The following is a 23,381-nucleotide window of genomic DNA, read 5'->3' as shown; positions in this document are numbered from 1 at the left end:
ATGGGTGAATTGACCCTTTGAAAGTCACCACGGTTAGCAAGGCTGAAGCTACTTATTTCTTAAATTCAAACCAATATAAATGGAGGTTACTGCAAGTGACACTAATCTTGATTTAGATCTGATACAGTGTTCACTGATTTGCTGTTTAGTTCCACTTTTAGGGTTAACTTCCTGAACCGGCTGTGTAGCATTACTTTTAGCACCGCAGCAGGAGCATTAGCCTAAATTTTCAGTATAACTTAATCAGCGTCTGACTTTGATCTTAGCTGTGCACAGCCGAGCAGGCCTGCGTTTCCTTCGGGCTTTCCCTGCTTAGAGGGCAAAGCTGCGTGCCCTCCAACATAGTGTAAGGGAATGCTAATCTTGTCTTTGTTTCTCATGGAAAGCTACTTATCTCCTGCTAAGCACAGGTACCTCAGCTGAATGGGCCGATTGTCTGTATGTGTGGAGTGCAGCAGCAAGCCAGACAGAGTCATTCCAAATATGTGTGGGGTGGAGGGAGGATCCAGCGCAATATGACATCAGGTTCTTTAACTGTTTAAAAAACTCTCTTCTTAAGCTTCATTGTAACCATGTCCTAGTGCCCCCCCCCCTTCTTCTACCCAAGACCACTGGAGGTGTTGGTGTTCGAAATGAGCTTGTTTGAAAGGGGGCTTGACATTGAGAAATTCTTATCTCCGTCCCGTGAAGAGATTTTCAGCACCACCTCGGTTCCTTTCCTTTTCTTTTGTGGGGTTCTGCAACTGTGTCCCGGAGTTGGGTAGGCGCCGTGCCTCTCATAAATGGGAGATTAACATGTCTGCAGGCAAAAAGAAAAACCGCAGCTTCTGAGCATCCCTTTCTTTATTGGTAAAAAAAAAAAGAAAAAAGAAAAGAAGAATTAGAGCAGTGCAATGTGCTATGAGGAAAAAAGAAAAGCACACCTGCTGCTACTGTTGTTCCTGTGATCAGACTGAAAAACAAAATGTGTTTGGATGTGAATCATTAAAAGTATAAAATGCAGGAATTTACACTTTAGATTATGCAAAGCTATAGATAAAATGCAAAGCAAGCGCCACAGTAGGCTTAAAGCTGGAGTATGAGACTTCATATAAATGAACGTCCATTACATTCAAGCCCTTTGCCAAATGATTTCACACAAAGCCTATTGGTGCCAGGTAAATCTCTCTGTCTTTTCCTGTTTTAAATCCGGTGTCTATGGCGACATTCCCTTGCTAGCCCTCTGGTAGCGATGTATTTCACGTCAACCAGCAATGATTGGTTGCCAGAGGACAAGAGGGAGCAACCAAATTGATGGAGACAGAATAGGAATAAGAAAAATCCGAGAAAAGTTTCTGATGCTTTATCCATGTTGAGGTGGCATCAGTCCATTGCAGCAACAGGTCCCCACAGAATCACTTCCTCTTTAGCAATTTCAGCTATTGTAAGCTTTTATTCTGAAAAGTTCTGACAGGAAGTTCCAAAGGTTCTGTTGCCCTGTGACTGTGAGCCACAGTGCCACATGTGAACAGTAATGATGTAAATTCCAGCTGCATTTTTATCAATCAATTTCTTAAATTAACCTTTAATTATGTTCTGGCCGCCATCTAATGGATTATTAAAAAGAAATTGAGACCAAACTTACTTACCGAACCCTGATCGAAAAAAGAGAGCGATCGATGGTGAGGACGAAGAATGTTTGAGAACGCTATTTGTGTAATTGCTCTCATTGCCAGAAGGGGGAGACAAACATTTCGCACTGCAGCTTTAAGAAATAACTCGATTTCTCCAAAAAACCTTTGCTACAAAAAGTCCACACATCACCTGCAGGATGAGATCAGCTGAGCTGTTCTTTGGCCTTTCAAGTAAAAGAAATATACTCAGCTAGAATTTTTTTTTTTTTCCTCAGGTCTGCCCGCCTGTGTTGCTCTGAAATTACTCACAAGATGTACTGCCTCTTGCATTGCAGGGGAAAACACCAGCAGGCTTTAGTCCATAAAAGCGATGCAGCCATAGTTCAGCATGCATAAAATGCCAGTAAACACAGCCTGATGAATGTCCACACCAGGGCCAATTTATTGAGGCAAAGAACATAAGTCACATCTAATAAAAGCAACACGCATACGCCCGAGGCTACATTAATGCATAAGAAATAAGCTCTGTGTGAGCTATTGACATCCTTCTCTATAATCGTGAGGCACGGTCATGGTCCTAATCGTATGCCCTGAAAGTAAAACTGAAAAACATAACGCAGGAGTTGGGTTTTTTAAATAGCATTTCATGGTTGTCTGAACATCCAACTAAACACAGGGCATTTTGAAATAGCAGACAGAGGATGTTTATGGCAGTATCAACATTGGAGTGCAGTGCAATAGAAGTGATCAGACAAGACTGAGGGAGAATATGCCTTGGTGGTTCTTTTTGTTTACTTTACAGGTAGCTCTGGATAATGGGGATATTTTGCTTGGTACCAACTGAAATGCGACCATGGCACTTTTGACATTAGGCAAATTTCTTTTCAAGCTGCAACAACATTTAACATATTAGCACGGACAAAAAAAACTAGAAACTAGATTTTGACACGGGACCTTTTCAAGCCAGGGCTCAGCGAGGAAGACCCACTTTTATGCTCCTGTCACTGTCGTGCTTTATGGTCCATATTCCCAAATTAGCACATCTAGCTGACACACATTAAAGCTGCTGAGGGCCTGGGGCAGTTGTGCCCTCTGCATGGTTGGTAATCCAGTCCTGCATCTGAAAGTTTGCTTCTTTAAAAAAAAAAAAATAGTGTGCTAAAATATTCTTAAGTCAAGGTTCACCAGGTCCAGAGCCAGAAACACAAGTAATGTATTGCAAAAAAAAGTAGCATTTTAGCATTGATGCCAAAACTCTGTAATCTCTCTGTAACTGACACCTGAATACAGAAAATAATATAGATATAAGAACGTTTCAAATAATACCAACCCCCAGGAGGGCAGCTCAGCCCTGGGTGTCAGAATCAGACAGAGACGGAGGAAAGACACTAGGAGGAAGCATACTTATAAAAACACAGCTGACAGCCTCCTCATTGTACCATGCCTGTGTTTAGAGATGATATTTAAAAAGACATTTCCCGATCGGACCGGCAGCGGCCATGGCAAGCGTTTTATGGAAAGAAAGCAATGGTGTTTTTTTTTTTTTTTAAAGAAATAAGAAAATAAACTGTTTCCTTTATCACGCTTGACCCGCTCCACCTGGCATTCATCAGCGACGGGGGCCTGCATGTTGGTCCTGTCGGCTGCTCTCCTCCCTCTGCCTCTTTTATCACTCTAATGGGGTGCTATCTCCAGGCTGCTCTCTCCGGGTCTCTGCAGCCCTGCTCGGCTCCCTTCAGCGTGCATTCTTTCCACATCCATCCCGACACATGGGCGGATTTAACACATAATCAGGCCGGACGGGAGGGCAGCCCGAGAAGGGGAGGAGGCGGCCCGGCCCTGACAGGACTCATCATGCTAGGACCGTGGAGACAGAAAGGCCCACACTAGTCAGTCTCATTCTGGCTCTGGCAGAGGGAATCTCCCACATTCCCACACAGCAGCTCACTCTGACCCCCGTCTGCAGCAATATTGAGACAGATGGGGAGAAACTCAATATCCCAGCTGCCCCGCTTGGACCAGCCAGTCCCCTCTGTGCTGAGTAGTAATAAGGATTGTAACCTTGATTGGATTTGTGGGTTGTAAGCAAGCAAAGACACTCAGTGTCCAGTTTTTTCAAGACAGGTAATCGTCAGAGGTTTTTTGTTACTTGCACCACACAATACCCGAGTCTCACTACCAATACCAAAACAATACTTTACTGCCTGATAACTAAAGCCACGTGTTTCCCATACATTGTTTACTTGTGGCTGCCAAATGGGCACAATCTTATTTCAACAGAGAAGACAGCTAACATAGCTGCTAGTCAATATCATACAAGTGCATAACATTAAAGGTGCTACATGTACGTTTTTGCTACATAGCTAACGCTAGCATTAACAGCTTTTTATTTACCAGTTTCATTCCTTTACTCACCAAGCACACAGTCTCCAGTGGTGGAAGGCAATGCCAATTTTAACTCTTGTTTTCCTTCCTATTTCTACCACTTCTGTTGTTCTGCTGAAGTTAGCATGCTAACCACCTAGCCCCAGCCTGTCCCATCTTGTAATGCTGCTTTGTAGTGAGTCACTGTAGCAGTCAGAGGGCGTATTCTAACTTCTTGTCTTGACGACGGCTTAAGCTCTTGGAAAGCGAACATCAAAACCACCAACACCACCCGCTTCCTGCAAGAAAACATGTACGGAAACAGAGAAAACTTACGTAAACAATATATAAAAACATACATACATATACATATATATATATATATATATATAGACAGTCTGGACCAGAGATATTGGTGTGTGAGGAAACACTCCGATCAGTGTGATTAGCTATCCAGTTAATTAGTTTCGAATATTTCCAGGCTTCAACCAGAGCTGCTGTGGCAGCTGAAGTGGCAAGAGAGAGAGAGTCAGGGAGGGAGAGCTGCAGCTAATGATGAGAGAGATGTAGGAGAGGAGGAGGAGAGGAGGACAGCGGCCAACACGATGCTGTGGGAGAGCCAGCCAGGGCAAAAGCAACAGGCGAGATTGAGCTGTATAAATAGTTCAGTTATTTATTTGTCACAAAGCACTTTGACGTACTCGGTCAGGCTCGGTAGTTGACAGGTCTTGATACTTGATCCATTTCAGTCGGAAACTTAAAAAGTATTGAGTTTCACAAACCAGAACAAAAAAAAAAAGGGGGGGGGCAAATCTGGAATTTGATCTGTCATCATAGGTGCAAGATTAAGATGGTGTCAACTCGTGGGAACTTGGAGAGTAACCTTGATTAATAACTCAGTATTGTAGGGCTGAACGATATGCAAAAAAAAATCAGATTGCAATATTTTTGGCAGATATTACGATTGCGAGATGAGTCACGATTTTAGTTGTAATGGTCATTTTTCATTTCATTTTCATCATTTTCATTTATTTTTCATTTTTGGTCTGTTGTGTCACATTTGACCTTTATCAAAAGAATTGCAGCTCTTGTCATTCGGCCATATTGCAATTTCGATAATATTTAGATGAATTGTTCAGGCCTACTGCGTAGCGTCATCTTCAACATGGGTCTCCAGGATTCAACCACTCCTGGTCGTATTCAGTACTTTTACAGTTTTATATTCTGTATGCTGTGGATGTATTTTGGTTGGTGCTTTACATTATTAACCAGCCCCAGCGAACACACACAGAGCTAGAAAACTCCTGTGTGCCCCTGTATCTCACCTGGTAGAGAATGTACCACAAACATGGCAGAGTCCCGACTTTATCTTTTAAGTAATAATCATAATGAAAAAAAAACAAATGCTGAAAAAATAATAATAATAATGAAAAAGGAAAAAAATGAAAGGGCAAATTTGGAATCCTATCTGTCAGCAAATGCAAAGCTTAAAGAGAGAGGGGGAAAAAAAGAGCCGTGGTGTCACTCTCAGACAAGGAAAATAATTATTTTCTATTTTGGCCAGGGAGGGATATGTCAGGCTGTCGCATAAGGAGCCCCCACCCCCGCCGTCCCCCCTCCCTCCCTCTCTGTCCCTCACCCAGAGTGTCATGACACTGCCAAAGCGTGAGAGAAACTGGATGTAATTCAAGAATGTCAAGAAGCTCAGCTCGGAGGAAAGAGAAATAAACCGAGATCTTACAAAAATACCGAAAATCCGTTTTCCTCCCTTTCTTTTGTGTCTGTGTATGTATGTCTGCATAAGATAAGGAGACTTTGTTTTATTCTCCGGGCCAGTGTGCGCTGTGATTGAGACACTACAGTCACAGGAGCGTTTGATTATCTCTATCCCACTGCTCCGAGGACCCCTCTCTCTCTCTCTCTCTCTCTCTCTCTCTCTCGCTCTCTCTCTCCTTTCTCATGCTCCTCTTCCTCTCTCTGTATAAAATTGCTGACTCCAGCTTATCCCCCCCCACGCATCACTGAATGAAAGTGCTTGACCACTGGAAGGGAAATTACAGATGCTGGTTCTGTAGCTTGCCGAGGAGCTGGCTGGAATGTAAGACATGTATTTTTTTTTTTTTTTTAAAGTTTTTGTTGTTTTGTTTCTGCTTAACCTCAGCCCACTTCTCCAAGGGCCGACTAATTTCTCAACCATCGTAAATAAGCCGGCTGTTGTGTCTGCTGCTGAGCTTTTTTTTTTTTAACGGCCTGTATCAACAAGCGCAAGCCATTAGTCGCTCTTTATCTGTGCCTGAAGAAGACCAGGCTTAGATATAAATGGGTCCCTTTTTTCACACTTACACACTCCATCCTTTCTAATGCGATAACACATTGGACTGTACGCAAGCCTCCTTGTCAAAGTCAGCGCAGGTTGTAAAGAGCCTGAGGGTTTTCGCACAATGTCTTAACATGTTTGTGCGTCACTGTTTGCCAGTAAGGTGTCAGTCATTTTGTCAGTTAAGAGGCAACTGGATAAACAGACTTGTGTGTAATTGCTTTTGTAGATATTTCCATCCAGAAGGAAAGTGTTGCTGCGGGGACAGCTGACAAAGAGCCTCTCACTCACTATCGGCCACATCTCGGTGTCTCAGACTAAAGAGTGTCTCTTCGGCATCTGGTGCCAGGGAACATGGAACTCGCCGGCAGCGAGTCAGTGTGCAGTCGCTGGGACAGGAATGCTAGGCCGTGAAGGCTGTGTTTGTACTTGTCACTCAATGCACTGCCAGTGGTTTGGAGAGCTGCAGAAACACTTACGTGCCCGTGTCATACAGGCGTTCGATTTTTGAGGCCTCATTTGACGCCTTGTTGCCTCTGTAAACATTTCTGGGTGCCAAAGCTGGTCGGACGTGCTGATAAACACATGAGCCGCCACTAAAGAAATGATGGAAAATGAACTGGGCTTTGCTTCTGAGCATGGATTGAAGGACAAGTGCAAGTAATTACCAAAAAAGTCCAGTGGGGCAAGAAACGCAGGCAGTCATATAGGTTATAAATAAGCTAGCAGTTACATTAGCATCGGTGCCAACACAGACCATTAACATTATCTCTGTTCTTTCCTGTCCAGTTGCTGTTGTAAGCCAACATTGATGTATAAATTACTATAGATAGCATGCCACTTCCTCCATGTACTTCTCAAGAAATGTATTTTGAAATAAAGTTAGTAAAAGGCCTTTACTTTGAAACCAAGTGTTTAGATTTAGCAAAACTCTGCCCAGTAACTCAAAATTAAGCTAGCTTAGCTTGTTGCTAAATATGGTGTAAAACACTAACCAGCTGGCCGTGGTCCAGAGGGCCACGTTCTCTCCGCCACTGGACGTGGTAGAGAAAAAGTGGCCCTCTGGGATAGAAATAGCCCCTTTAAATTAAATTACAAGATATAGACATTATGTTCACATTTTGTTGGGCGATCACCGAAACACATTTCCAGGAGTGGTTCAGAAATGGTTCAGATAATGAGAAGTGATATTACATCTTTTTTAAGATGAAATTGTCGCAATTTGGGCAAAAAAAGAAATGCTAGAACGGGTTTTGCAGTTTAGTTTCTGTTTGTAAGGAAAAAGTTGGAGCCACACACAAGTGGTATGGAGAAGCGATGCAGCTTGAAGCTTGAACAAAACATTTTCTCTTGAATATATATTTAACTTGCACATACATTATCTGAATGAGTTTTATACAGAGAGGTTTAGAGCTTTTATATTTAGGAAAAAATATGGATATGCGTATCCTGAGATTGTGTATTGAAATCAGTATTAAAGTAGAAAAAGTATCCTCAACCAATATGTGTGAAGTGGTAATAAACTGGACATATTCCTTAAAGTGTTTATTTTTGAAAGCGCTCCCCTCCCAGCCTCTGCACTCATCTTAATCTGCACTGTGGACCCTCTCGTTTGCTGGAGTGGTGGCTGCGGTGAAGATAGCCCAGGTCCCTGCCAGGTCTTTCCCCCTCCACACATCGGCCACCCAGCAGATGCGCTCTCAGAAGCCCAAAGGCAAACAGACTCGATGGCTTATCAGAATGTTTAAACAGCATGACATGGTGGGAGAAAGCAGCGTCTCAGCCAATCTTTAACCTGCTGGAGAGAGCCCTTCAGTGTCATTATCAACATCCATGGGGGAGTGTTTACACACTTATCAGATACCGCGGACAGATACGGTTTACTTTACTGTTTGTCGAACATTATCACTCATCAGAACTGCACGTACAGTAAAAAAAAACAGCTAAATACGATGAGTAAGCACGTGTAGGCTTGTAAATGTTTTGCCTGGTCAGCATTCAAGTCCACTGCTCGCAGCTTCCTTGTGGCTCTGTTTTCAATTACTACTTCAAAAAATAGGTAAAGAAAGATTAGAGATAAAATCATGTGTCTTTTCCTCTTGGGGGGAAAAAAAGTTCTTGTTTCATGAAGCTGTGGCAGAGCGATAAATGGAGACTGGCAGGGCTTTGTTGTAGCTGAAATGGGGATACCCTGATCCTCGGCTTCCTCTTCATGCTGCTCTGGAAGTGTTAAAATGAGAAAACTCGGATTCCTCTACGCTTCTTATCCCTGACCTGTCACAAGAGGTGGTGGTCAAATTACGTAAAATAAAAAACAGCAGAACAGAACTGAGAGCTGTAATGGCGAGAAATGAAAACGAAAATCATTGCTCATTTCCCTCCAGTGGCTCATGAAAAATGCATTTTTTGTATAATTTGATGGTTTGTATGAAGAGCTACTTAGTGTTTTAGAAAATCATGTGGCCTAGATTGCAGTTTTGCACCAGGCTTACGTAGCTCTGCTTTGCACACACACAGCCGGTCACTGTGGATTAGCTGACTTCAAGGCTAAAATAGCCAGACCCAGAATAGACATTTTACTCCCAAGTATTTAAAGGTCCCATATTGTATAAAGGTAGATTTTCATGTCTTTTATGATCATAGATCAGGTCTAGGTTCTACATTAATACTGTGAAAGTATCAAAGCCTCAGTCCACAGAGAAATGCACACAGCCTGTATTCAGAAACTGAGCCTTAAAACCGGCCGTCACGACTTCTGGAACTTTGTGATGTCACAACAAAGCAGTCACCAAGCCCCGCCCACCTGGACCCACCATCCAAACCTTGCAGGATTTGGTTTCTCTGAGTGTTTAACTGAAATCTACTATAATTTTATTGGATCATTCAGAAAACAGTCAGCCAATCAGAAGAGAGGAGCCTCTCTTCCGATTGGCTGACTGACCTGTTGTTGCTAGAGCACCAGAGAAGGAGAGGAGAGGAGATGTAAAACTACATTGAGATGGTTTTTGGCATTTGGTACACAAACATATCGTCTTATGAGTATCAAAACCTTCAAACATTAACTTGTCAAATACAGTGAGATTCAGATTGAGGTTACTGTGAATCAGAATGTCTTTGTCATTACTTCCTTTCTCTCAGACAGTCATGAGTCTTTCTTGATTAGTCATATCAGTCGTTGGGTCTGTATACATTCTTGGTCAAAGGTAAAATGTAGAAATGATCCACATGCTTGTGGTGGATATGTGGTCTTATCTCTGTGCTCTACAGAAGAATGTTTCCTCTCAGAGATAAGACATGTTATAAACAAAGCCGGCCCCCTTTACTGACTGGAGGATTCGTCAGAATTAAAAATAGCGTTATTTTCCCCTCAAAAATAAGAGCTTGTAGTTTATCCCTGGGCGTATGCTTCGACATGACACTGTTTCATGGCTCAGCCTGCTTGATGAAGCCCGAGGGGGGCAGGTTCATTCAAATCACTGGCTGCTTCGAGATGAGAACACAATGGTTTGTTCTGTCATGCCCTCCTTATAATGGGAATTCAGGTGTGAAGTGAAGACTCTTTCAGGCTGTGTTTGCGCAGGACTAATATCACCCCGAGACATTCAGTGATTTGTTGTAACTGCTGAGATCATCAGTGGATATAATCCTGTGTGAACCCGGCTCAGCTGGGGTTTACTAAATAAAAATTGCTGTGAGATTTCCCAGGTACCTGTTGAATTTAATGGTGGTTATCTTTTGGGGTTTTTTGGGTTTTTTTTTTTTAATATCAGCACAGCTGTATTAACACATTAGATAACCCATGGGTACAAATGAGCTGGAGGCCCCACTGACTCCTGACTCCTTGACTAGAACTGATGGAACACTGTCTGGCCACAGATTTGCAGTCGGCTTGATATTCAATAATATTAAATATTGTATATGATGAATATCACAATATTCAACATCTATATTCTGTATAACAGTATAATATGGGGATTCCATGCAATTTATCATATATCACGATATTGGATATTATTGAATATTATGATATTCAGTATTATCTGATATTATCAATATTTCTTAGTAATTTTCATCACATTTAAATTTTACACAATCTGTTGAGTCAGACCCTGATTTCACTGTTTGCTTACGTTGTACTTTACCATGTGAAAAATAAAACTTTGAATTGTTTATTGGCAGCATCACTTATAGCTGGAACATAAAATACAGTAGTATAATTATATATTAGAAAATATATATATCGCAATAGTCAATATTTTTTATAATATTGAAAACGTATTTATTTTTTGCAATTTTGCAGTCCCTCAAGTCTGACCCTCATTTCACTGCTTTGCTTTCACAATACGTGTGTCAAATAAATCTTTGTGGCAGCATCGCTTACACCTGAAACGTAAAATACAATAATATCATTTATATTATTTTAAAAAATTCCCAAAAAACATAAAAAAAAAAAAATCAAAACAAAGTGAACTGAAATTTAATTTGGGGGTGACTGATAAACTGTATCAGGTCCCATATTGTACTGTTTGTGCAAACAGGGTTTATAACTTCATGTTTTTGTCTTTGCCGTCGTCTCTTTCCTGTGACCTTACTCTTTTTTTTTTTGTTTTTTAAATCTTTCTTCCACAGCATGCGGTCGTGGTTTCTACAAGTCTTCCTCCCAGGACCTTCAGTGCTCTCGCTGCCCAGCGCACAGCTTCAACGACCGTGAGGGCTCCTGGCGCTGCGACTGCGAGGATGGTTACTACCGAGCGCTCTCTGACCCTCCATCTGTGGCCTGCACAAGTAAGTCTGCCATGCCGTTGCTAGGTAAACACAGCGCAGACCACTTGCCAGGATCTGTATTTAAACAGTCGCACATGTGAGAAGGGGGGGGGGGAACACACATACACACATTCTGGTTCCCCTGGCCCGACCTGTTCAGTCAGTCTGCCGTGGTCTCATGAAAGCCCCAGATGTGTTCCACAGCAGTTCGTCTGCCTCCCAGTATGTCATTATAATTATGTTTGCAGGCTTGCATGTCTGTTTTCTGTCTTAGCCGGTTGCTAATGATGAGAGGAGCAATTTGCCATTTCCCGTCTGAAAGATTGCAATTACAGTCAGCGGCAGCAGCCCAGGCAGCACCCTGCGTCTTCATTTGCCCTGGCTAGTGTAACAGTTATGTGACAGCCATCGATGGCTTATTTACACAGGCCCTGGGGGTGTTCAGTCTGACGGGTGCGGCCCATTTGCTTCCAAATCCATTATAAAACATATATTTTATTTCAAGATGCTTCTGGATGTTTTTTTTTTTTTTTTTTAGTTAGAGGCACCCAACGTTATAGCACCCTGCTTTATCTGGAGGTCAACAGCCCCCCCCTAAACACAATCTCTGCACCTTATCTGTGTGACTTCATTCTGCTGATAATGTATTACAAGACTCCTGGATCGGCCCCGCTGGCGAGATATACACTTATGTCGCTCTTTCTATTTTTGATGTCTCTGTTAAGAGGAGCAGATAAATTCATATTCACAGATTGTGGTCATTTATTTTGTACCATTTTTCCATTGATTTGAAAAAAAACAAAAAAAACAAACAACAAAAACAGATAATGTATATGCTGGAAAATAAGCATGCCTGGTTCACATCCTGAGTGGTGCCGCTTTTTTCCCTGAAGACCCAAAGTAGGCCAAGTCACAATCTCTAATGTGTGTGTGTGTGTGAGACAGAGAGAGGGTGAAATGTTATGCAAGTAGCATAATTTTGTATGGCTGCATTGGGTTGTCTATGCATTAAATCTAGAGAACGAAAGACAGGATTACACAGACTGGACTTTGGATTTGCTGTTGTGAAGTATTGAGTGTCTGTAAAGCGAGTGTGTTGAGCAACATCTCTTGTCTATTTCTTGCCCTGAAGCCATTTCCATTTACTTCACCATGTCCTCAGTGCACAGGTGTGTTCATGCCGCCAGATGTGTGCATGAATTATTTGGCAGAAGCCTTAAATGTTTGCACCTTTTTATATAGATTTTTTTTTTTTTTTTTTTAAATTCCACTCTCGAGGAAGAATAATTATATTTCTGATGGCTGTAGGTTTGTGATATAAGGGATTATATATTAACAGCAGAAAAGAATTTAATTAAAACACAGGGCGAGATAAAAGGATGCAAGAAAAAAGTGTTAAGATTATATCTTGTGTAAGAAAGTTATCTATCTCCTATTATTAATGCGCTATGATTTCCCAACACCATTATCTATCTTCAAAACACCAGCCTCCTGTTTTGCATTTTTAGCTGCCTGTGTGCTTGATAAATTCGGAAGCAATGTTCTTCGTATTAGTCTTAGTCTGTGTACATTACCTGAACTGTCCACAGATTCAGCCATTTTGTTTTTGTTCCAGCGCTAACATGGTCACAGCGGCCACATACTACATACTTATTCTAATTATGGTTTGAGCCTAGAGTGTGTCCACTGTGGGAAACTGACAAAACAAGTCAACCTGAAGTGCTGGTATAAAGACTATAATCACATTTTATTCTGCAAGTTGATGGACACAACTGCCTCAGTTTAAGGAGCTACACTTAAAAAAAAAGAATAAAAAAAAAAGAATAGTGGACTGTGGTGGGAACACTGTGGCTACAGCGCCAATAACAAATATATGAAGTCATGAATCATCAACACAACCCACTGCTGGGGTCGTCCATTTAAAAGGCTGGTGTACTTAAGCTGCCCCAGAAAGCTCCTGGTTTCTTGGGTGACAACTGGTTCGTGTTAATTGATTGAATAGCAGGTATTGACAGGTACATTTACAGAGCAGGGAACAGGGTGGGGTGGGGAGGGAGATCAATAGGGGCCCAAAGCTTATTTTCACCTTCAGCCCCCCCCCCACCCCCCCATCCCTATTGTGTTAATTCAGCCATGGTCATTTCCTGCTAGTAGAAAACAGGAAGTATTAAGCCTTTTCTCTGGTTTCCTGCGAACAACTTGAAGATATCACGAGCACTTATCATTTAAACTGAAACCGGGTAAAAGACTAATTTTCGAGGTTCAAATTAAAAGTTGGTTTTGCTGCTATAGTCGTTCCCCACGTGTTCTGAGCAGGAGCATATGGTGGCTATTGTTGTGTTTACCTGTGGTGTGACTGACATTACTAAGTCAGCTGACTTTATGACTCTCCTCCACTTGTGTTACTTTTACGCTACATTTAGCATTAACATTTAAATGGAAGTAAACCTAGTAAATTAAGGCTTCCTTAGTCTGAGTCTGCGTGGACCGTCCACAGTGTTAGCACACCCACTGTGCATGCGCCAGACAAGTAAACTGGACGCTTCATGCTCCATATATATCTACTGTTCATATCGTTGGTCTCAAGTATTCCTATCAAGTGTGGCTGTGTAGAATGTGTCTGTTTTACGCATACCCCTGATTGCAGTATGAGTAGAAGCGTGTCCGCAGTGTCGTATCCATCCAAGGGCATGGGGGTTGAACTGACCTTTAGTCAGGCTTCCAAAGAATGAAGCAATCGACACTAGGAAAGTAAAGGAGATTATCCCATACAAGTTACGTAGTCTTGCTTTAGGGGAGCAGGCACTCAAGAATCACAGATGGCAGCATTATGAAATTCAAAAATGACTAGTGTCTCAGGAAGGAAATCAGTGAGCTCAATTTGTTCACATTAAAATTCCTTACCGAACCGAGATCTCGTCTGTTTGACTCCATTCCCGTCACCCGTCTGACACAAACAAGGACATAACTCAGGCTAAGCAAAACTGAGGCCCGACGCTGACCACAAACCACCAATCTCTCTGCGTAGCACATAAGCAACCATACAGATCTTATTCTAAAAGACAGCTCCATTACTCACTTCTCCAACCATCCTAATCGGATGTTAATGCTGCTCTCGAACGTCTACCACTGATCAAGGAAAGGACACACATGCAGTGGTTAGACGAGGAGAAAAGTTCCCTCTTCTTTGCAGTGTCCTCTGGCTGTTCCCTTCTGGGTAATCACCTTGGCCAAGTAGCGCAGTAATTACTGAAGCTGGCTAATGCACACTTTCCATTATTCATTTTCATTAACTCCGGGTCTACACTTGACGACCCCATACCATTATATGTAAATATGTATTTTTAACTTGTATGAATAGCTTCCTCCGTCCTCCTCATTCACCCAGTGCAATTTCTGTACGTGCATTTCCTCATTCATCGCCGGATTAAGTCGGTGTGACCAATAGTCACTGTGATTTCCTTTTTTCAAGCCTTACCCAGACCAGGAAAGAATAGTAATTGAAAATGAATTTGCACTGCCTGAACAAATAGCTTGATTGACAGGTTTTTTTTTAAATAGGGGTTTGTAAAGCTACCATATTGTAGGCCTTAGCAAAACAGTGAGATGGATCTCTGGCACACAGAGATTAAGAATGTGTCTATGAGGATTTGAGAGGAAATGAGATGAAGATGTAATGTGGGGACATGAAAAGCCAAAATCCGTGCTGAATAAAGATGAGGGAAGAAGTTCCAAAAACACAGTTACAAATACGTTGTTTCCCAAGTGCTATGTGTTGAGAGGGGGCGGACAGAAGAAATGCTTTTGTCTGACGAATGTTTGTCCATGCCATTCATATGCAAAGTTGTGAGAAAATGAGATACATACAGGGGGAACGGCTATGAGGAGGCATTTTTACCAGAGCCGGGGCACAGAGTGGAGTTGTTGACAGGTTGGGGAGTGGCCATCAATCATGCAACAGCTGTGAGCGGTGCTGGTGCAGGCGAGGGGCTGAGAGCAGCAGTTGCGAGTGGTCGTCTCCTCCTCCCCAAAACCCCCACCGCCCTAAAAATGTGCCACCTCAACAAGTTGATATCCGTCACAGGGTCCATCCTGCCTGGAGTGGCTGGGGGAGTGGAGGAGGGCTGCAGAATGTTGCCACCAGATATCAGAAGTAGGGAACGCAGATGGCTGAGAGTAGGCACGATGTTCAGACCCCCCCCCCTTCAATTCACCATTGTCCATCTCAAGTTTCATGGTAGATATTGTTGCACGGTGGACATCACCCAACCCTAATCAGAACTCATGTTAAGATTATTATTATAATTATTAAATGCAGGTGTAATCCACCTGTGTCTTATAGTCTATAAACTATACTCTCCACAGTTTTTGTATTAAAAATTGTATTTTTATCAACAATTTTGGGTGCATTCAGTTTCAATCTTTTTCAATAATCTGTTTTTTGGTTGTTTTTTGTTTTTGTTTTTTTTTTACAATTTTTCTGATGGCGTGACTTCCCAGGTTTATGCCCCAAAAGACCTTGTTGAAGTAAAGTCAGCGTGACCCCAGATTTCACCAGTTACTTTGGTCAGGGCTGGATCTACCAACAGGGACGCCCTGGTACAAAAATTAGCCATGGGCACCTTTTTAAAAATTTAAGTCTGTTATTGTATAAAGGTCTCTGTCCATGTGTAGTGTGATTATAGATCAGGTCTAGCTTCTATATTAATACTGTGAAAGTATCAAAGCCTCAGTCCACAGAGAAATGCACACAGCCTGTATTCAGAAACTGAGCCTTAAAACCAGCCGTCAGGACTTCTGGAACTTTGTGATGTCACAACAAAGCAGTCACCGTTCTCAGACATGCCCCAACCCCGCCCACCTGGACCCCAGTGTTTACCTGAAATCTGCTTTATTTTTATTGGATCATTCAGAAAACAGTCAGCCAATCAGAGGAGAGTCTCAGGGCCTCCTCTCTTCTGATTGGCTCACCGACCTGTTGTTACTAGAGCTCCAGAGAGAAGCCTGAGAGAGGAGATGTAAAACTACACTGACATGGTTTTTGGTTCTTAAAACCACAAATTTATCTTCTTATGGATCAAAACTCCAAATAAAATACGGGACCTTTAAGAAAATACACTATAAAGACATTTGTCAGTCTTTAGTTTGGATGCAATAATTGGAAATGTTGCTGATCAAAACATCAAGCCTCTTGGCCCCAGTCATGCTCATGCACTTCTCTTGCCCATATTGTAATTAAATGAGGCCATGCAAACAGGAGCCGCATACAAGGATAACCAAGAGTTTATATTAAGACATCACACTCACAAGGCTTTGATCATCGTTCTAAGACGGATTGTTTCACTGACATGACAAAAGAGGCCGAGCTCCATGTAGCACAATGCTTTCATCAGCAATGCTCGAAGCTAATGCAGCTGAAGCACACAAAAATGTTTGTATTGTTCTAACAAAGTCTTTCTTAGTGATGGCTCACTTTATTTTATTTATTTATTTTTTTACCATCATACACTCCCTAGAGAAATTGAATTTCCGATTGCAGCACACATCTTGTGCGAGTGGCAAATCCAATATTGATTTCAGCGCGTTGTTGAAGTAGTATTGAAATTTTAGTCATAATGACAACAGCAGTCAGAAACCCTTCAGCTAAAATGAAAAAAAAAAACTCATCTTCTCCAAGCTCTCCTTCTCCTCTTCAGCATGGCTTCCCCTCATACAGGTTCTGCTGCAGCCACATCATTAGAGGCTAGGTCACGGGGTCACAACACACATTTGTAGAGCGAGGATTACCTCATGGGCGATTTGAATACCACTCACCCCTGCCGCCCCTCTCCCCACAGTTCCCCAATTAGAGCACAGCCTGCTAATAGGCTGCGGAGGGTTAAGGCAGCCCTTAGCACATCTCCAGGCCGATAAGCGCCGGATTCTTCTCTCCTAAGCTTGGATTTAGTCAGGTCTCGCAACTCAACAAAGAGTGGAGATAGGCTTTGAGAAATGACCTAAAAACGATCTGCTGCTATACCATGTTTTCTATATGGTAGATTATTAGATGTAGCGGTTACATCGGTGTGGTTGAAGGCTCTTTTTTTTTTTTTTTAACTCCACGAAATTACAGATTCTGCTTTAAATCTGTGCAATGTTAGCATGCAAATGATTCAGCAGGCAACTTGAACTGTGCATGCACATATTCCATATTTATGCACAACAAAAATACCCTCACACACACACATACACTCACGCTTGCTCATGCTTGGTCACAGTGGCAGCGTTGGAGGGAAGCTAGCAAGTGATTGAGACATTTCAGGCTGTGGGGGCTGGCGGGCTAATCCGTGAAATGAAACTTGACTGGGAGGAGGGGTGAGAGGAGCGAACACGAAAGATAAGACAGAGAGGGGGAGTGAGAGGGGAAAAAAAGAGTAAAAAGGAAGAGGGAGAACGACAAGCCCTTGAGCTATGAGGATGAGCAGACAGACAGACAGTGGAGGGCTCAGGATGCGGTGCAAATCTGCGCTGCAGGTGAATTGGGGGCAGAGGAGTTTCGTATTCCTGAGTTCAGACGGAGACTATTCGGAGAAACAAAGAGACGCCAAGGTAGAAGAAGAAGAAAAGGGAGCTGAGGGGTTCAGTGTGCTTCAAACAAACTGGGTAGCATGATGTGTGTCATCTTACCATATCTGAAGGGAAAAGTGTGTATGCCATTTACAAGTGGCCACACTTGTGGCTGGCTAAAAGGTTTGCCTCCGTAGCTTTCTCCCACTGCCTTCATCTCTCTCCAAGAACTTCTTTGTAGTCTTCGCTTTCAGACAAGTCGTCGAGATGCAATGTTTTCAGTCCCTAAGACAAACCGACGTCGAAACATATACTGATGTCTCTGAAGGAAGAAACACAAAACTCGCAGGGTTGTGTCCATCTGGAAAAAAAAAACCCAAGACAAAAGACAAAGGTCACTCAGGTCCACGAACAGTCTAATCTCATTTCCTTTCGTCTCTTGTTGCTGTGAAATCACCACTTTGATCTGTGGCACCTGAGACTCAAATGAGAGTGGCACAAGCGAAATGAGGTGTTATCAGCGTTATAAGCGTGGCCATAGAAATGGAAAAATAAAAGATCTGTGAGGTTTGGACTTAGTAATGGAAGGTGTGTTCCTGTGTGCGTATGTGTCGAGGCGCACCTTGCCTTTGTCCGCGAGGAAGATTGAGAGCAACGGGTCGAGTGTCAGTGCCAAGGCTGAAGTCGAGTGGCGCTATCAGCAGTCACTCCTCTCCACTTCACCTGCCACAGGTGGCTCTTTCATCTTCCCAGTCCACAGTCTGTCTCTTATCTCGCCCGATAATCATGAATATGGATGTCTCCGCCGAGCCCTCGGTTCTAATGGGGGGAACACGGAAAAACAACTAAGTGCCGTATTAATGAATATTGTGATAGAAGTTTTGGCTCTATGCATATGCATGACCTATTTTGTTAGTTAATGTGACAAATTTAATGAGAGGTCCCTCCCCGAGATTCCCTCAAAGAATATTTCCTGAGAGCAGTTTAAATCTCCCAGAAATGAAGACGTTCTCCACAACGTTCATAAACAAAGAATACAAGTCATATAATCTTTACTGTGTTTGGGGGGAAGGGGGTTTATTTATATCAGCATATGGGTCATAAAAGCCAACAGGCTGGAATTTGAAAGATGAAAGCAGCCATTTGTTATTCATTGTTTTATGAGATGAGCTAATCTCCTCGCCATTACGTGAACGTTTACAGGCGAACGGTCTGTGGTCGTGTTCACGTTTGATGCCATAGAGCGTAGTTGTTATTATATGTCAAGTGAAACTGTATATGGCAGTTACAGGAAGGTGATAATCCAGATTTAAATCTCGTGCATAAATTCTGCGGGTCAGCCAGGCTTTGAGTCTTTTTTTTTTTTTTTTGGTAGGCATTAACTTTTAGTGTCCTGCTGTCCACATGATATACCTTTTCCAAGGAAAACCAGTAAAGACGCTGCCTCCAGCTGGGGGATGGTTGTATATTTTTGGAGAACAGGAAGACTTAGAGATAGGCCCGTTTGTGGCTTTTGACTCCCTGCTAAGCATTTGTCCCACCATGTAATCATGTCTCAGTCATTTCCATAGCAGCTGCAGATTTTATGCTGTTAACAGTCGCTATGTAAACAAAGCCTTCAGACCATCTGGATGAATCAGCGGCTATATTTGCATGCACGACTACACTGTTAAAAAGCATTACGTTGTTTCAAAATTAAAATATGAAAAATGGGGCTGCCTTAAGGCTACACTAATCACCGTTTATATGTTAAAGTTCCTATGCTTTTACATGTTTGTTATCTGAGTGACGCATGGCCAGGCCAACCACAGGTAACGGATTGGATGCCTACTACCGTTGCTTGGAAAAACTCACCAGTAAATGCAACTGGTGATTGTCAGTCAGAGCTGAAATGAGCCAAACAGATGGTCAAATTCAGAGTGAAATGCTCCGGTATTTCAGAAAAAAAATAAACGTTAGTCTCCTTAGGAAGGCTGTGCAGTGATATATTGGCGTCCATCTTGTAGCTTGCTAGCTAAAGGACAGAGTGGCCGCTAGGTGTTGTGTTGTTACTAAAGTTACAGCAGCAAAAAAAGTTAGTTGTGTGTACAGTTGTGACATCACAAAATTAAGGAAGTCCTAATGGCTCGTTTTAACATAATGATACGTAAGGTATGAATCATAATTCCCATATACACAATTAAACAGACAAATATACAGTATATATGTGTGTATATATAACAATGACATAAAAACATGTGGTGCACTGTGGTGCTGTCGTACTCTGACTTTGAAATTATTCTTCCTTTGAAACTCTGGGCTCCACTGCTTGATTTCACAGCCTCGTTACACTGACCTTGGTGCCTGCCAAAGCTGACTTCCTTTCTGTGTACCTGTACCATTTTTTTCCCTGGATCTGAGTCTTATTATAATTGAGTGTCAGTGTTTGGCTCTAGGGCTAGACCTGGCATGTCCCGTAGTGTTTTTTTTTTTTTCTTTCTCGGAGAACAGAGAAAGCACAGATCCAGTCAATGCACAGTCTTGGCTGTCACTTTCTTTGGCACTCAGTTATTTAATTCTGTTTCCTCCGTGTCCACCTCTGACAGGACCTCCCTCGGCGCCACAGAACCTAGTCTACAACATCAACCAGACCACCGTTAGCCTGGAGTGGAGCCCACCGGCCGACACGGGCGGGCGCAACGACGTCAGCTACAGGGTCGTATGCCGCCGCTGCAGCTGGGAACCCGAGGAGTGCGTACCGTGCGGGCCGAATGTGGGATACTCTCCCTCACAGTCAGGATTAGTGGACACTTATGTGAGCGTCATGGACCTGCTTGCCCATGCCAACTACACTTTTGAGGTGGAGGCTGTCAATGGGGTGTCGGACCTGAGCCGCACGCAGAGGCTGTTTGCGGCAGTTAGCATCGCTACTGGTCAAGCAGGTAAGGACTATTACATCAGTGTTTTGGTTTTTTTTTATAATGTTGATAATGGAATTTTCTCCCAATGTTCTGTGGGATGCACTTTTTGATTGAACTACTGTGTGATCTTCTGAACTTTTCTGGATATTCGCAAAGTTTGTTTCAAGTTTGTGTGCTATACTTTTTTTGGTTTTCCCATCCCCTGCGAACTCAGATCCCTACACCATTTTGTTGTAGAGCGTTGACTTGGCACGTGGTTTGTATCTATTTGTGTTTTTGTTTCTTCCGGTTTCTTTCGGTTTCAGTTCTTTCAGACATAGTTCAACATCTTTTTGAAAATACAGTTATTTACAATCTTTCCGCGAGTTAGATGAGAAGAGCGATACCAATCTGATGTCAGTGCGTTAAGTCCGGAGCTGGAGCCAAGAATCGATTAGCCTAGCATTAACTGGAAATAGGAAGAAACAGCTAGCCTTGCTCTTCTCAGTGTTCAAAAATACACTTACCAACTCATCTAAAGCTTACTTTTTAGGCTTACATTATTTTTTTGTGTGTTCCAAACACAAACCAAACAGATGGAAAAATGACAATTTGTGCCTAGCAACCAGTAGTATAACCAAAGATGCTAAACTGTTTCACAAGAAATTCAATGCTTTACTCTGGTTACATTTTAAGGTAAAACAGGTTCAACTTTGTTAATTACATTTACATTTACTCATTTGGCAGATGCTTTTATCCAAAGTAACTTTTTAGAGGTTTCTTCAGCTACTAAGTTAGGCTCACCTGGCTGCAGTTTTGGACTTAACACACGAGACAATAGGTTGATTGAAGATAGAGAAAAGTGACTTTTCTTAAAGATGAAGTTAGTATTTGGCTCACACCAGTCCATGCACAGCTTACAGGTTATAGGTTATCCTATATGATAGTATGGGACTCAACTTTTGCTCCAGCTGAGAGAGCATTAGACATTAGCAACATGGTGATTGACAGTTTAATTTTAAAAACCTCTCATATGCAAACTATGGTAATGATTCCCCATTAGCATTAATGATCATAGTCTGATATGATCCATAATATTTCCAATATGCATATTACCCAGATTAATTTAATGTGTATATCAGCACTACAGTGGCAAACATTATTAGCTCAGCAATGATGCAGACTCCCAGCGGTACCTAAAGAGCTACTACTGTATTTGCAGCTCAGTCTCAAGGGGATCCACTATAATTAAAATGCTGTATTTTACGGTGACAAACTCTAAAGCCTTTTTTTTTGATTAATTATTTCTATGGATCCACCCAACAAGATTCCTTTTTCATGCTCGAGCATCCATGTAACAAAGTTGGCCCAAAAGACTATGTTCTGACGACGGGGATTAAAAGAAAGATGGAGGGAGAGCACTGAAGCTTTAGCTGGATATATAACCTCTGTTTCCGGCTATCTACGCCTGTCCTTTGCCACGTGATGATGGCCAATTATGTCCTGCTGCTTTTACATCATCATGATCCTAATTTCTCTTTGAAAACATACATGAGAATAGGTTATAGGATTGTTACCACAGCTAGTACACAGAAATAAATATGTCAGTGTACTGGATGTGTTAGATCTAGATCTAGTACACTGACATAAATGTGTCAGTGTACTAGATGTGTGTATCTGTGGGAGGGAAAGATAGAAAGAAAGCGGCTCTCTGTTGAGAACGTGTGTGGGTTACAGTGTTAGGGATGATGTATTTCGCAAAGCTCGGTTCATGACAGTGACACAAGCTGGACTGTGCCGAGGGGTTGCTCGGCCAAGGACACGAGGACGTCAGCGGGAGGATGACCCGCAGGAAACAAGCCAGGAAAAAAAAAAAAAGAAGAAAAAAAAGAAGATAAAATGAACACTCGCTCATGTAGAGTCACTCATAATTATACCTGGCATGTCGACAACAGACAATTACTCAGTTAACCCGGCGGAATATTTAGCCATTAGCTTTTGTGAAAGAGAGCGGCGTGCTTGGCCAAGATGGTGTCATGTTTATAATTTCGTGTAAGTGGCACCGTTTTAATTGCTATAACACTGTAATGAGTGTAATTGGCCGGGTGGGACAGGTCACTGATAATTTAGTTGATCGATTCCATTAAGTTTTGGTATCAATCATCAGTATCTCTAAATGTATTCATTTTCATTTAAACAATTACAAAGATGCCTTAATTTTCCTGAAATGTTTTAAGGTATCGGGGTGAAACAGCCTCTGAAACACTATTTAAACCATGACGCAAAACTAAAAAAATTCCCTTTCGAAACCGAGACTAATCAAATTCCTTTAGGGTTAGCAGCTCTTCAAGCCAGGGCACCCCAATCCATCTGTTCAATGGTAGAACAGCTCTGGGACAGAATAATACCTTTTAGATAAAGGCTGAAAGTACAGACATTAGCATTGAAAAGAATAAATTAAATATGCAGAAAGATAATCAGCATAGGCTTATTATGTTATTTAATGTGAGTTATTCTTGATAGAAGGTCAGTATTTCCCCAATGGCAATCTAACCCTGGAGGATTTTTTCCAACTAGTTTGCCAAATTCCTGTCAGAAAGTTTTGCTTTATTATGAAACATGAACTAAAATTAATCTGTTTTCTAACTAAACAACAACAGAAAAAACTTGGCCTTTGAAAACCACCCATATGACCATATTCTGGCCATTTTGGGGAGGTTTGGCACAAAAACTACTCAGTTCGGTCTCCACTCAAGGACCACTTACTAGCTTTCTTCATGGTTGAGTTTTAATAACGTGACCTATGTATTTATCTCCGCTCAAGGTCAAGAACGACCTGTTTTGCTTTTCGTTAGGGTTGGTCTTCACGGTTAACTGCAGAACTACTGGGTTAAAGTT

General features: G+C 42.1%; 1 protein-coding gene across 1 annotated transcript in view; it reads left to right on the top strand.

Annotated features, from left to right (window-relative positions):
* epha7 (EPH receptor A7) overlaps nt 1–23,381 on the top strand; it is a 90,180-nt gene that overhangs the window by 12,610 nt on the left and 54,189 nt on the right. Inside the window, exons 4-5 of the mRNA XM_022764640.1 lie at nt 10,924–11,079; nt 20,190–20,566. Of these exons, the coding sequence (XP_022620361.1) occupies nt 10,924–11,079; nt 20,190–20,566 (533 nt within the window). The remainder of the gene's footprint in view (nt 1–10,923; nt 11,080–20,189; nt 20,567–23,381) is intronic.

This window comes from Seriola dumerili, unplaced genomic scaffold (assembly GCF_002260705.1).
Source record: "Seriola dumerili isolate Sdu_G_001 unplaced genomic scaffold, Sdu_1.0 BDQW01000025.1, whole genome shotgun sequence".
NCBI lineage: Eukaryota > Metazoa > Chordata > Actinopteri > Carangiformes > Carangidae > Seriola > Seriola dumerili.
This window is presented reverse-complemented; position numbering and strand designations above follow the sequence as displayed.